Source organism: Cololabis saira, chromosome 3 (genome assembly GCF_033807715.1).
Source record: "Cololabis saira isolate AMF1-May2022 chromosome 3, fColSai1.1, whole genome shotgun sequence".
In the NCBI taxonomy this organism is placed as follows: Eukaryota; Metazoa; Chordata; class Actinopteri; order Beloniformes; family Belonidae; genus Cololabis; species Cololabis saira.
Genome location: NC_084589.1, coordinates 37,866,066 through 37,882,207, shown reverse-complemented (window position 1 = coordinate 37,882,207; position 16,142 = coordinate 37,866,066). Strand labels below are relative to the sequence as shown.

The following is a 16,142-nucleotide window of genomic DNA, read 5'->3' as shown; positions in this document are numbered from 1 at the left end:
CCAATGAGTCACAAAAAATGAGTCAACATCCTGTCCTGATGTTGGAAATGATGCTTTTATAAAAGAAAAATCTAGACCAATAGCGCAGCATGAGGGGCCACAGTTACAACAAGTAAACAGAATATTTTTGAGACTTGTATAGACGGCAGTCGTGCTCAAAGCACTGTAAGGCTGGAGAAATGGTTGTACGTGGGAAAATATTTGGAGCTAACAGAACTGCAATCTGGCGTAATCCAAATCATGCCTCTGTCTGATTTGGATGATTGGCACGGGTGCGTCTTAAGTCTTCAACCCTGAGGCACTTTTCAGAATAAGATTAACCTCTGCATACTTTGCATTATTTTACATTTCTCTGTGTTAGGTAAGGAGTACACAATCTCTGATAGTCTGTTAAATGAATGACAAAGGCCATTCGAACATGAGTTGTTACAGCTGTTGATGAAAGCCTTTTTTTGTGTGTGTACTGTACATACTCCGTCTGATAACACCGTTCTTTGAACCCATGTTACAACGGAAAACAGCTGCTTTTGGATTGGATAAATCTTTTCGTAATCTTTATTACTGTAACGGTGAAGTCGCTTAATGGGCTCTTTTCAGCTCTTAGTTGGGATGATACGTAAACTTTGACCTTTTGTTTGTTACATCTGGCGTCTATACTACTCCATCATGTCCATGCTACTCCAGCAAAGTCAGTCCTCAAACGGAAATGTTTGGACACGCTGCAGACCCTGTTTCCGTTCGTGAACGTATCTGTCGGGGCATGATGTTGATGTACACAGCACTTCATGAGTGGGTCCTCTGAGTCACTAGACTAGAGTCACTAAAAAAATAAGACCATCGCCCTATGTGCACAGCCAGTTTGTTCTGCCACTGTAGCACCCTGCTGTCTGAAGGGACAGATAATCGCAGTAGCCTAGTCCTGATTCAGTTTCAGAGACCTGGAATGGTTGCTGTTTGTGTCTCTGCCTGCTCTCGTTTCTGTTTTTGTTTTCTCTCTTACAGATTCCAAAGGCTTATGTGCCCGTTGTGCGTTTTTTTGTGTTTCTCTTATTTCAGACTTCCAAGGATGACCCCCCCCCCCTCCCACTCCTATCCTCCTCATATATACGTTTAAAAAATAAATAAATATAAATTCTAACTACGATGAGAAAACTGGCTTATAGGCTTTTTGCCTGTTGTTGCCGGTATCTCTGAGTATTAAAAAAAACAAACAAAGATTGTATGTACAGCAGAGATAGCACCTCGCTTCTGGTTGTGTGAGCTCCTACCGCTCAGAGACACGAGAAAGTCTCAACTATTTAAAGTTTGATACTTCAACATCATTTATTTTGGAAAAACACAAAATGCAAGACAAAAATATTCCCCAGATTTAAAAGTATTTACTAGGGTTGGGCAAAAATATCGATATGGCAATATATCGTGATACATAGTCTCCTGATACGATATCAATATTCAATGTATGTATCGCGATATATTGCCGTATCAATATTTTTGCCCACCCCTAGCTGCACTTTATTTTGTGATTTCAGTGTGGGTAAGACACTGCATTTTATTTTGAGTATTTTGTATCTAAGAATAATGCACACACTGCACTTTTCATTGTGTTTTAGTGTGTTTTTTCATGCAAATATGTTGCATAATTAAAATGGAAAGTTTGAATTACATTGTTTTGACTCAGTCTGTCCAATGCATTATCACTATCACCTGATGTACATATATACAACTTGGATTTTAAGATGTGTAATGCATTTTTAAATTTTTCAGTGAACTATGTAGAATATCGCGATATATCGGGATATATCGCATAATCGGGATATCGCAATTTGTATCATATCGTGGCTCAAGTATCGTGATGCGTATCGTATCGTGAGGTCCTTCCCAATACCCACCCCTAGTATTTACATGTCCATATCTAAACCCCAAAATAACATTTTTGATATTATAAACATGTCTGACGTCAGCGCATCTCTGAGGACGTTGGGACCCGTTCAGGAGGTAGTCTGGATCAAACATGAGTAACAGCACAATATCTGGGGCTGGATTTTTCTTCTGAACAACCAAAACATAGTTTTTTTTCTGATTAATTTATCAAATGTTTAAATTTAAAAGTTTAACTGGGCCCAGCATTTCTTTGTGACGGCCCTGCTCCGATGAGCTCAGACGTGTTATGAAAGCACGTGTGTGATTAATGGGATGATAAATGTGAGCAGAGCCATATTCACTTTATCCTGTCCTGTGGTTTTCAGGAACCAGCAGTAATGTGAGCTGTTTACCACCTGACAGTCAGTAAATTCAGGCGTGAGTGTTAAACTTAAGGTCGTACAAGGCGGTTCAGGACTCTCCTTCACTACTGAGATATGGAAGAGCAGCTTACTTTGATGGCCACCAGCATCTTGTCGCTGTCAGGGCTGAGGTTTGCACACTCGGCCAGGTAGACTTTACCAAAAGCCCCTTCTCCCAGCTCCCACTTGAGCACGATGTCCTGCCGTTTGATATGCTGGACACCTGAGACCACAGAAAATACAGAGTTTAGCTGAAATCCAATGTTTGGGAATGTTTGTCTGTAGAGAGGAAAGCACGTATGAACACTCACACATGTCTTTGTCCTTGATGATGCCGCAGAAGTACTGTGGGTTTTCTACGAAACTGGACAGACCGGAGTCTTCATCCGAGGAAGGGGGGCTGCCTCCGAAGTTCATGAAGCGAAGCGACACGGCCAGGTCGTCCTCGGTACCCAGAACTGATGAGCCTAATGAGGCGGAGCGTGAAACCCAATCAGTCTTGTGATTGCAGCAGCCGACAAAAGAAGTAATTCAGCAAAGCCATTTTCCCTCCGAGGAATCAAGGTTTGGCGATGCATTTGTTGGTACCATGGCGACGATTTCTAATAATCACCATCATCAAACCACGCGGCAATCAGGCCACATTGAAGGGAAGAAAATGTTTTAAAAAAAGAAGAAAGGGGCCATACAGAAAGCCTGCATGGTTAGCAACCCCTGACTGTGGCACGTTTTAAAAGCCAAACAAGTAGCCGGGTGAAACCACAGAACCCCCAGAGTCCAAAACAGAGGAAAATGGAACAACAAAGAGAGAAGGGAAGAGAAGAGAAGAGAAGAGGGCACACGGCCCACTTAGGCAATCAGGCCCACTCAGGAACTCTGAGAGGAGGCTGGTGCTGGTGTGGAGCTGTAGCATGTTTAGCTGTTTCTACATCCATCCATATACATCCATCATCCATCCATCCATCCATTAGTCCAGCATCCATCCATCCATCCATCCATCCATCCATCCATCCATCCATCCATCCATCCATCCATCCATCTATACATCCATCCATCCATCCTCCCATCATCCATCCATCCATCCATCCATATACATCCATCCATCCATCATCCATCCATCCATCCATCCATCATCCATCCACCCTCCCATCATCCATCCATCCATCCATCCATCCATCCATCCATCCATCCATCCATCCATCCATCGATTCATCCATCCATCCATCCATATACATCCATCCATCCATCCATCCATCCATATACATCCATCCATCCATCCATCCATCCGTCCATATATACATCCATCCATCATCCATCCATCCATCCTCACATCATTCATCCATCCATCCATCCATATACATCCATCCATCCATCCATCCATCCATCCATCCATCCATCCATCCATCCATCCATCCATCCATCATCCATCCATCCTCACATCATCCATCCATCCATTAGTCCAGCATCCATCCATCCATCCATCCATCCATCCATCCATCCATCCATCCATCCATCCATCCATCCTCACATCATTCATCCATCCATCCATCCATCCATCCATCCATCCATCCATCCATCCATCCATCCATCCATCCATCATCCATCCATCCATCCTCACATCCATCCACATCCATCCATCCATCCATTACTCCAGCATCCATCCATCCATCCATCATCCATCCATCCATCCATCTATACATCCATCCATCCTCCCATCATCCATCCATCCATCTATCCATCCATCCATAATCCATCCATCCATCCATGCATCCATCCATCCATCCATCCATTACTCCAGCATCCATCCTCCCATCATCCATCCATCCATCCATCCATCCATCCATCCATCCATCCATCCATCCATCCATCCATATATACATCCATCCATCCTCCCATCATCCATCCATCCATCCATCCATATACATCCATCCATCCTTTAGTCCAGCATCCATCCATCCATCCATCATCCATCCATCCATCCATCCATCCATCCATGCATCCATCCATCCATCCATCCATCCATCCATCCATCCATCCTTTAGTCCAGCATCCATCCATCCATCCATCCATCCATCCATGCATCCATCTATCCATCCTCACATCATCCATCCATGCATCCATCCATCCATCCATCCATCCATCCATCCATCCATCCGTCCATCCATCCTCCCATCATCCATCCATCCATCTATCCATCCATCCATAATCCATCCATCCATCCATCCATCTATCCATCCATCCATAATCCATCCATCCATCCATCCATCCATCATCCATCCATCCATCCATCTATACATCCATCCATCCATCCATCCACCCTCACAGCATCCATCCATCCATCCATCCATCCATCCATCCATCCATCCATCCATCCACCCTCACAGCATCCATCCATCCATCCACCCTCCCATCATCCATCCATCCATCCATCCATCCATCCATCCACCCTCCCATCATCCATCCATCCATCCATCCATCCATCCATCCATCCATCCTCCCATCATCCATCCATCCATCCATCCATCCATCCATCCATCCATCCTCCCATCATCCATCCATCCATCCATCCATCCATCCATCATCCATCCATCCATCCATCCATCCATCCATCCATCCATCCATCCATCCATCATCCATCCATCCATCCATCCATCCAGCATTCATCCATCCATCCATCCATCCAGCATTCATCCATCCATCCATCCATCCATCCTCACATCATCCATCCATCCATCCATCCATCCATCCATCCACCCTCACAGCATCCATCCATCCATCCATCCTCCCATCATCCATCCAATCATCCATCCATCCATCCATCCATCCATCCATCCATATATACATCCATCCATCCATCCATCCATCCATATATCCATCCATCCATCCATCCATCCATCCGTCCATCCATCCATCCTCTCATCCACCCTCCCATCCATCCATCCATCCATCCATCCATCCATCCATCATCCATCCATCCTCACATCCTTCATCCATCCATCCATCCATCCATCCATCCATCCTCACATCATTCATCCATCCATCCATCCATCCATCATCCATCCATCCATCCATCCATCCTCACATCATTCATCCATCCATCCATCCATCCATCCATCCATCATCCATCCATCCTCACATCATTCATCCATCCATCCATCCATCCATCATCCATCCATCCATCCATCCATCCTCACATCATTCATCCATCCATCCATCCATCCATCCATCCATCCTCACATCATTCATCCATCCATCCTCACATCATTCATCCATCCATCATCCATCCATCCATCCATCCATCCTCACATCATTCATCCATCCATCCATCATCCATCCATCCATCCATCCATATATCCATCCATCCATCCATCCATCCATCCATCCATCCATCCATCTCTTTAAAGGCCCTCACCACATGGTGGTGGTCATCAGAACAGCTTCATCCCGCTGTTTCACAGTAATTAAAGCACTTTAGCGAACACAGGTTAGCGCTTAGTGAACCTGTAACTGCTGCCGCCGCTGTGCATCACCTTCTGAAGGACTGACAGAACCCATTCGAGGTGTCGCCGGTTATCTGACAGAACTTTTGATTTAAAGTTTATTCTCACTACGACGTCGCCACGCAGCATCCTGCAGTGTTTCTGTTTTGGGGGATTTGAACGTGCATTGCTGCGAGCAACGACTGGAACCCTGAGCTGCAGACGAAGGACGGGGAACAGACGATGCTCGCAACCCTCCACCCTCCATCCTCCACCCTCCACCCTCCACCGTCCACCCTCCACCCTCCACCCTCCACCCTCCACCCTCCACCCTCCACCCTCCACCCTCCACTTCATATGGAGGAGGCTGTATCCCAGACCTCTCCTCTCAGGCGGCACGCCGCAGACGTTCAAGGATCTGATTTGCTTTTAGGAACCAGAATGCAAAATGAAGACGTGAAGTGGAAAATAAAAGAAAATACGCTTGATGTATTTTAGATAAGTTGTCCTTTGTTGGTTAATATATGGGTTTGTTTTTTATTGTTTTTGCTGCTGCCGTCTCCGATAAAATCAGCTGCTTAAAAGTGCAACGCTGAAATAAAGCAGCACAAAGGCTCGTGTGCTCCTCAAAGCCACCAGACAGCTTCCAGCTCTCAGCGCGCCGAGCGGCTGCTCCGCTCGCTCTCCCTTTTAATAAGATAGTTCAAATCAAGACCGTGAAAGGAAGCATATTATGAAAAAGAAAAACAGAGAGCTTGTACTCAGGTGTCTGACGTCGGCGGCGACTCAAAAACATATTTTTTAAATTTTATTCTTCGTTGCTGTCGATGTTTGTTTTGGAAATATTTTGTCCCGGGAGAGTCTCTGTTTTTGAGAAGTGAGAGGTTGAATCTCCTCTGATCTTTATTTTTTTACTTTTTACTTTGCTACTAAAAAGCAAATCCTCACTAGTTATCATGTGGTTCAACCAGAGAAATAAATGAGCTGATGATGCTCTTCAGGTACGTCGTCCACATCCACATACAGCTTTTATTTTTATTTTCCTGCGGAAAAATCTGATTTCCTATTTGGAAAGTTCTGGAAGTTCATTACATAAATAAACTTGCAGCAATTGACCCTTTTTCATTCCTTCTGATTGGTCCCTGACTGACCAATCAGAAACATCATCCTCTGTTGCTACATCCAGGTCAGCCTAGTTTTTACTTGTATCCACATTTAAATCACTGGATTATTTTTAAAACTTTGTATCAGTAAAAAGGAACACTTGTAGTGTAGTGAGGGTGCAGCGTATTTTTTATCGCCAATCTGGCAGAAATGTGATCCGTGCCTCCAAAACAAAGTCGGCTCGGCAGCAGCTACAACCCATAGCTACAACTGCAAAAGCTTTTTATTTATTTATCTTAAAATAGTTCCAAAGTGACACCTGCTCAGAGAGGATCACAGGAATACATTTCATCCCAAAACCGACTGTAAATTACGAAAAATGTCTGCTTTGGATGAAGCTACGTGGACGACCTTCCACTGTGCTATCAGCTAAACTAATCAAAAGATCTTGTTTTTTAAACTTACTCCACGGTACCTGAAGTGTTCCTTTTCTATTTATATCTAGTTGCTGTTGATTTTCTTTGCTCCATTAATTAGAAATAAAATGATGTAAAACCCTGTTTTTACAATGGAAGTAGATGGAGGAGCAACAGTTTTGTCCGACCTGGCAACGGGGGCGGGGCTTGACAAAGGGTTGATTGTGAAAATGTCACGGTTTGTCACTTCCTGTTTTATTTTGAAGCCCTGTCTTTGTGTTTGAGTTCTTGTTTGACATTCCTGTTTGCCATCTGACCTGATTGTTTGCACCTGTGTCTCGTTAACCCTTGTGTATATCTATTCTTATCTTTCCCTTGCTCCCTGCTGGTCCGTACTGTTTTCCTCCCTCCATGTTTTTCCAAGTCTCCCAAGGCTTTTGTAGTTTTTGCTTCTTGTCTGAGTTCTGGCTTTTTTGTATCCTGCTCAGCAGTGCTTTGGTTTTGTTCAAGTGAAATAAATCACAGTTTTTGGAACTCCTGCATCTGGGTCCTACTCCAACCGGACCGTGACAAGCAATACTTCAAATCGGACCTCTGATAAACTATCGAGGGCTCTTCCTGCGTTCAGGTTGGTGTTAATTTGAAATAAATAAAACTGAATTAAAGTCTACATGGTCAGCTTGAACCGAGCCCCTTACTGCCCATGCTAAACCTGTACTGGGTCTCGTGTCCTGGATCCCGGGTATCGGGTCTAGGGGGGGCAGATTCAGACTCACGGTGGATGCCGAACTTGGACTGCTGGCCGCACTTGTTGACGATCAGAACCGTGACGAGCAGGAAGGTGCAGGCGAACAGGGCCAGGCCCACGGCCACAGACACCTGTGGGACAGGAGACATCAGCAACTCGACTAGTGACCGTTAGACCTGCACCAGGGCGGGCCGAGGCGACCCCAGGACCTACCACGAACACGGGGCTCTCCGGGGTCTCCGTCACGTCCATGTCCGGCTTGTTCGTGGGACCTGAAGAGAGAGAGGGAGGGGTCAGCGGAGGTCTAGGCAGCGATACGAGGACATGAGACGTCTAAGAGCCACAAAATCAATGAAAGACTCACTTGAACCCTTGTCGACTGGCATGTGGGGAACGAGAGGAAAAACATGTTTACGACCGAACATTAGAGAGATCATGAGAGGCTACTAGAGGTTCTGCTCAGCTTATTAAAAATCCATAACCATCAGAGATACAGGTAGGTGTCTATTTTAGTTCCTCTAATGGCTTCCTCGGAAAAATAATGGATCCAGCGAACATTTTCAGTAACTCACCTGGAATCATCCCCTCCGGGCTTTCCCCGGAGGGGAAGGGGTTGTCCATGAACATCCCCACGGCGGTGGCCTCGTCCCTGCCCAGCCGGTTCTCCACCAGCAGGGTGTAGTTGCCGTTGTTGATGTGGGTGGGCTTGTTGAGGAAGAGGCAGCCGTGCTTCACCGAGCCGTCGCCCAGGTCCGGGATGAACTGCATGTACTGCAAGGGGGTCTCCTTGAAGGTGGCGCCGTTGTACAGCCAGGTCACGCTGGGCTCGGGGTTGCCGTCCACGGCGAAGGGGAAGCACCAGTTGTGCTGCGGCACGGCGTCGCTCAGGAACACGATCCGGCCGGGAACTGTGGGCACGTTTGGGAGTTTTGGTGAAGAAGAAGCTGCAGAAACCTTGTTTTCTGTTCCTCTCATGTGTAATTGACAACTCGACATACAATCGATTACGTCATGAGGAAATAGTGTTGTTTTTATCAGCCTGTTTCAATTTTAGTTTGTCTAGTCTTTGGGTCAAGCTATCATTTTAGTTTTTATTAGTTTTAGTCACGTTCATACTCCTTTTAGTTGTGTCAAGTTTCAGTCGACTAAAAGTCTGAGCATTTTAGTCTTATTTTAGTCAGAATTGTCCAGGACCATTTTAGTCTAGTTTTAGTCAAAGATTGTATTTAGCCAAACCCATTTTACAATTCAAACACAATTTTATCGTCACATGACCAGCATTTTTGTTGCATCTCGTCTCGTTTTCCTCAGGTGATAAAGTCTCATTGACGACGATATTTAGTCATAATTTTCATTGACCAAAGCAACTTTACGAAGAAATCTGAAGGAAAACGCCATCCTGGCAGTGATTCCATGATTTGTACAGATGTTAGTAGTGATTGAAAACCTATCGTGGTGGCTGGGTTGGGCTGGTCTGGGGCGGGGCTAAACAAAGGTGCAGGCTGCAGAGCTGCAGAACATCCAATCGCAGCCCTTCATCTGTCTGTCATCTATCTCTCCATCCATCGAGTCCTTTTTCTGGTTATCAACAGGCTCTCTGGCGGGTTACTGGTCTCTCACATGACCCGATAGGGACCATGCAGACCCCACCGCTCAAACTAGAATTACTTCATTTCTATTTCAGAAGCATCACGACCACAAAGACAACACAAAACCCACTTTTAAACAACTGAAATAGTCTTTTAACTTGTTTAAATACAGTTTATAGGGGAAAGGGAAAAATAATTAAATAATTATTGTTACTTATTTTCCTTTTCTTTTCTGAATGAATATGTGTATTTTTGTATAGATCGCCGTTATTACTGCTTTGTATGTTCAAAGAGAATTGTGATGTTGATGAAGATAGATATTTATTATTATATTTTACATTACTTATTTAATTAATTAATTACACCCTTCTTTTACTTTTTTGTTATTAATTAATTACTTATTTATTTATATGTATGATCTGATCCTACTCATACATAGCCCACCCTATATTTATTTTGTTTTTTTCCTTCTTCTCTTCCTCTTTTTTTTTCTTTCCTTCTCTTTTCACCATTCGAGTAAAAAATATATATAAATAAATAAATAACCATGTCACTGGCACCACCGGCCCTGATCCTGCACCGCCTTGGTTCCTACAGAAACTATTTGTCACCCATCTTTGGTCGGTTGTTTTGGGTTTGTTTTTATAAATAAAATAAATGAAAAAATGAAAAAAATAGATACAGTTTATAATCGATTTTGATTTCCTTTCTGTGTTGCTGTAAAATGGAAGTAGGCCTGATGTTTCTGTACGAGCAGAAGAGCGAGCTTGAAGGGCGTAAATTTGTTCCCCGTTAAGTTTCCGTGAATCGATGTTCTCCATCTGCTCTCAAACCTGCGCTGACCTGCCATGAATAATGAATCCTGGTCGTCGTCGTCTTCGTGCCCCCCCCCCTCCGACCACAAAACTACCTGGGAAGCTCTTCTGGACTCCCAGTTCCAGGAAATGGCCCTGCTTTGGATCGAAGGCGGAGACCCCTCTCTGCTGCTCTTAACCTGCGACCCGGCTCCAGGAAGTGCTGCACTAAGGGGAATATCGCCGAGACGTTTGTCTCCTCGCTCCGGCTTCGCCGCACCAAAACGGAAATTATTAGCACTTTTTATCAACATCTAACTAACCAGCCGTTACCCAGCTCTGCTGATCTCACAGGAGCCGTTTCACAGCAGGGAGGAAGACGACGAGGGCTGGAACCGGGTTTGATGAGCCCAATAGACCGGCAGGAGGATTTCACTTCCCACATTTAGAAATGACAACGTTTCTGCGAGAGGGAAGTGCCGTGAATCGATGGTGCGGGCCAGCCGGCCTGCAGTAAACACCCACTGTTCTGGGAGGTAATTAGAAGTAATTAAAGGGCTAGCGGTTAACGAGTGCCCCGTCCACTGAAGGTGGGGGGGGCTGATGTTGATAGATTAGCTCCTCTAACGCATTTACAGACTGCCAATCACGGCGGATGAAGCGGTTTTCCGGAGTAGGAGGGGAACGTCCATTAGCTCGGGCTCAAATCGGATCTGAGCGCGGGTTATCAGCCCCCATTTTCCTGATGTTCATTATCTGTCCCTTGATGCTCGTGCATTTGGCCTCGGCTGATTCGGCGCCCCCGCTCCTTTTTTGCCTTTATTTCCTAATGAGTGTCACTGAGTTGCTGATATATGATATTGTTTGGGTGGTATTCTCAGTAATGTATCACTAATGCATCTGACCGTCCTCCGCGGGACCGCCGGGTGCCGCCGCTCCGAGGTGTTGTTCGGCTTCCAGATGCACTAATGCATCCAGAAAGCCGAAAAAAAAACGATCGTGAACCTCAAGAGTCTTCCACTGTTATTTAAAAGTGCAGAATATATTAGAGGAAGCAGTTCTCCGGGAGCTGGATGGGGTAAGTTCGCCTTCCTCCGTCCTGTCATTGTATCTCTGCATTAAATGACAAGCCATACCGGCAGCACTTCACTCATTATTTCAACACTTCTCACCGGTCTGCAGACGGAGCGGCGGATGACAGAAAGCTCCATTAGAAGCTCAGTGGGTACATACTCATATTTGTAGAAGGGCATTTAGAAGAAATCAGTGCAGTGCTTTTTCCCTTTCTGTAGCTGTCCACCCTGCCTGCACTAGAAAATGGTCCCAGTGTGCCTTCGCCCTCACCTCCATTAAGCCCAATGACTCGTATTGAGCTTGTGGGCTTTCAGGAACAAGGTTTTTTTTATTTTGCAGCCACTTACACTCAATGTCCAATTGCACCATCGCCTCCCTGGGCCCAGCTTGGTTCTCGGCCTCGCACGTCAGGTTGTGCAGGTTGTCCTTGGAGGAGACGTTGGTCAGGTAGAGGACCAGGGTCATCTTGGAGTCTGAAAGACCTCTCTGCAGGGGGAGATGGATGCATATCATCCTGGCTACATGCTGTACAGATCACTCAGAGGTATGCAGGTACAAGGGCGGAAATGGGAGCCTTACGATCTACTTTGGAGTCATGAATCAGTGAATAAATTGGATCTAAAGAGCTTTTAAGAACAATTAAATAGGCAGAATACAAAGAATATACATCCCTACACAGTCAGACACATTACTGCAAAAACATACTTGCAGAGGGCGCCTTACAGAGTAGAAAAAGGGGAAAAATAAAATAATATTTTAGAGGAGGAAGATTTTTTTTTCATTATGCACTTCAAGAAAAAAGTCGAAATGTTGAGAAAAAAGTCGAAATGTCGAGATTAATGTTGAAGTACAATTTTGAGAAAAAAGTCCAGAAGTATTTCAACTTTATTCACAAAATTTCAACTTTATTCACATAATTTCGACTTTATTCACGAAATTTTGACCTTATTCTTGAAATTGTATTTCAACATTATTCTCGACATTTCGACTGTTTTCTCAAAATTGTATTTTAACATTAATCTCGACATTTAAACTTTTTTCTCTACATTTCGACTTTTTTCTCGAAGTGCACAATAAAAAAAAATCTTCCCCTCTCAAATATTTTTTCTCCTGCATTGCCCTAATACTCTTCCGTAACAGAGAGAGAGAGAGAAAAACAAAGTTTTTGCACTTGAGAGGATTTGACTTGGTGTGTGATGAAACTACCAACTCAGATCTTTGAGATGACACAACCCTGCCACCTCATGTAGCCCTCCCAAGTCTTCAAATCTGCCACTCAGCGAATCTGCAGGGTTTTGTGGAGCCACAGATCCGGCTTTCAACCCAATTTCACCTGCATTTGTTGTAACTCTGAAGAGGATTGTGCAAAACTATAACACCCACCTGCTACAGTATGACCTGGGCTGTTAAGTTAAAACTTTATCCCTGACGTTTCCTAAGAACCCAGAATACTATAAACGTCAGAAACAGCATCATGTAAAGGAGGAAAAAAACTAACCTGACACAACGTCTTGAGATAAAGTACAAACCCCCCCTTTTCCACCACGTTAAGCGGCTGGTTTAAGGCGAAGGAGTTGGACACTCGTCCACCCTTTGTTCCATGAGAAGTACTTCTTTTGAAATCGATTTAAAAGCCTTTTGCTGCCCACCTCAAAGGTGCGGTAATGTGAAGTAAAGATGGAGACGCTGAATAATCCTCCTCTGGTCTCCGTTTACGAGGCTCCCTGCAGATCTGAAGTGACAGCGCTGTGTTATATAAGAGTTTTTGATTTGGCGGTGCCTTCAACCACGGGAAATCTTTGTTTTTTAAATCCGCCCTTCACATTTCTGAGATGATTAATGAATTCAGCGTCATACATTTACATGGGCTCAGATATGTACGGCCATATTCATGAAGGTCGAGTGTGCAGCACTTTGCAGACCTCAGTCTCAGCATCATTAGGTCACGTTAACCTCGGCCTAGTTTTATCATCAACGGACAAACCTTTCCTGAAGAAATATTGTTGGTCTATCTGATCTACCTGTTTCTCTCTCTCTCCGGGTCTCTTGTAGGGTTGAAAGAAGCTCTTTATCTACAGATTCCAGCTTAAATTAATAATAAAGATCTGATTAGAATCTAGTTTTGGAAGAAAGACAGAATAAAAGTAGTAATCTGATCCAGCCCGTCACAAATACAGATGCTTTTACTTTGCAAGCATTTTCGTGCCTGAACTTAATATAAGAGAGGATTTGGTTTGTTTGTTTGGTTTTTGGACAAGTGAGGTCTTTTTTAAGAACTATCAACCACATTTCCATGTACTATGATACTGAAAATGGTTCACTACCTCCGTGACAAAGTCGGAGGCGAGTCTTTCGGTGCGCCATCTCACGCTGGGCGCGGGACTTCCCGTCACATGACACTCGAACGTGAGGTTCCCCCCTTGTTCGGTCTTGATTTGAGGGAAGTCGATAGTCACCTCCGGCAGACCTGGGAGCAGCACAGGAGACAGGAGGAGGCACTGTGGTGATACGGTGGAGCGTAAAGGCAAAGCCGCCTTTCATTTTTCCTATTAGAGCAGGAAAATGGCACAGGGTCTGAATATTTCATGTGTTTCCTGGCAACAAGCGGTTCCTGCTGTATGTTATTAAAGGAACAATTTCCCTACATGCGGAGAGGAGCCCAAGGGCTGCTTTAATCAAGGAAGTACACGCCATCGTAATAAATACTAACGATTAGAAATCACATAAACTTGACATGAAAAAAAGTCTAAATGTAAAAAGATTTAATCAATTTTGATATTATCCATGCAGTCCAATTGGCTCGCTGCACATCCTTATAACAAACAAACCCAAAGATAAAACATGTAATCAGTTTCGAGGCCTGTGCTGTGCTTGTCCAATAAATTTTGGATTTTCTTTTGATCAAATTTGTATCTAAAATTCCAAATTTTCCAGCTAAAATTGACAAATTTAACTACTTCAGGTTTGTTTGCAGGAGATGGGTTACTTTCAGGTGATGTTTATGGCTTTTCTGTTACTTCTGAGTCAGTTCATCATGAAACTGGATCTGTTTGGACAAATTGTTGTGTGATATCGAAATTGGTATAATAATGTTCTGACTGGACTTAGTAATCTTCATCTGAAATCCTGCTCCTGACTTCAAATCAAACTTCTGCTGCGTGCAATTTCTATTCATCAAATCACGTCCATAATTTGAGACCAGGTTGCACTCCACTCGGGTCAATTACCATTAATAACTTATGAGAAGCCACGACTCGAGTGTGAGACCCCAGCGGCTTTCTGGGTAGCGGCATCCCCACTGGAGTCATTACTTTACAGCCATAAAGAAAATTTAAGAGTTTATTTTGCACAGAAAGCGCTTACAGTGACGTCTAAGATGAGAATGAAAAGTTGCAACACATCATTCAGATGAGTCAAAAAAAACATGGAAAAGCATGTTATTCATCTATCGGGATGAAAACCAAACTTACTGCAGTTTTCCAACACCAAAGAATTGAGCGGTATTTCCTCGTCATCCGACCAACAGGACAGCGCTTGGCTGTCCAGGTCGCCGCGGTCGTCGCTCTGCCACTGCTGCAGCCAGAAGAGGTCACACGAGCAGACCAGCGCGTTGTCCTTCAAAACCCTGGAAGAAAGAGCAGCCAAGTCCTCGTCCTCTTTTTTCCATCAGACATTGTCAATAATAAGTCCAGAACGTATTGAATAATTATAACGCAGAAACAAACGTAGCCTGTTCCCTCGCCGCCTGCTCTTAAAGTTATTCTATGCAACTTCCTAGAGCTAGCAAGATTTGAAAGTGGCGCCTCCTCTAAGCCCCGCCCCCCCCGCCCCCCACCCACGAGCGCTCCGTCCAAAGCCTCGCCCCCACAAACACGAACGCGCATACGATTATTAGCCGGGGGCTGGCTGGAAGCGAGTGCGCGCATGGGACAGGGCGGGGGGGGCGTGGTTTAAAATGAAGGCATCTGATTGGTTCTTTCCCTTCCTGGACCTGGACCAATCCGTATCATTCGGACTGAATGGGCGGGGCTTAGAGGTGCCTCTTTCAAAATTCTTGCTAGCTCTTCCGGATCAGGGAGAATACCTTTAAACCTCCACTCCCGCTCCTTGTCACTAGAAATGCACACTAAACTTTTAGATATATAATATATATAATCTTTGCAAGCTTTACTTTTAAAAGACAGCCTTTTCATACCCTCAAAGGTTATGTTTTTAACTTTTAGTCTCTATGTACTTATAACTGTTGCACTGACTGGAACGCTGGCAGTTGGTTAGAAAAAGGAAAAAAGGTGTGTAGGTTTTTTTTTTTTTTAATTACACAAAAACCAGCTTTTTAGAAAGTTAATTGTTCAGCTCTGAATTAACTTCAACAAAGGCAAGTTAAGGCCAGCTAATATAGAAAAATACCAAATAAAGAAGACATTTCAACTTCTTTTCTCACAATTTTCTCTAACTCCTGATAAAAATGTGTTACATGCTTTGTTCAAAATGCCACATTGATAAATTGAGTAAAATAACTGCGTTCTGAGCCGTTCTTAAACCAGGCTCTGCTGAGCGACTTGGTATGGTGATGGGGGGAGCGGGGGGCCCGCTCCGCCCCCTGACCCCTCCAGGGGTGCACCTCTCCAGTGACTGCTGACTTGGCTTTGCACTGCC

The 16,142-nt window shown here is 44.4% G+C and overlaps 1 protein-coding gene across 1 annotated transcript in view; it reads right to left on the bottom strand.

The window, feature by feature from the left end:
- ntrk1 (neurotrophic tyrosine kinase, receptor, type 1) overlaps positions 1–16,142 on the bottom strand; it is a 58,156-nt gene that overhangs the window by 16,610 nt on the left and 25,404 nt on the right. Inside the window, exons 5-13 of the mRNA XM_061717437.1 lie at positions 14,957–15,111; positions 13,811–13,953; positions 11,834–11,972; positions 8,602–8,937; positions 8,394–8,408; positions 8,243–8,301; positions 8,058–8,160; positions 2,594–2,749; positions 2,375–2,505 (exon numbers count right to left, since the gene is read on the bottom strand). Of these exons, the coding sequence (XP_061573421.1) occupies positions 2,375–2,505; positions 2,594–2,749; positions 8,058–8,160; positions 8,243–8,301; positions 8,394–8,408; positions 8,602–8,937; positions 11,834–11,972; positions 13,811–13,953; positions 14,957–15,111 (1,237 nt within the window). The remainder of the gene's footprint in view (positions 1–2,374; positions 2,506–2,593; positions 2,750–8,057; positions 8,161–8,242; positions 8,302–8,393; positions 8,409–8,601; positions 8,938–11,833; positions 11,973–13,810; positions 13,954–14,956; positions 15,112–16,142) is intronic.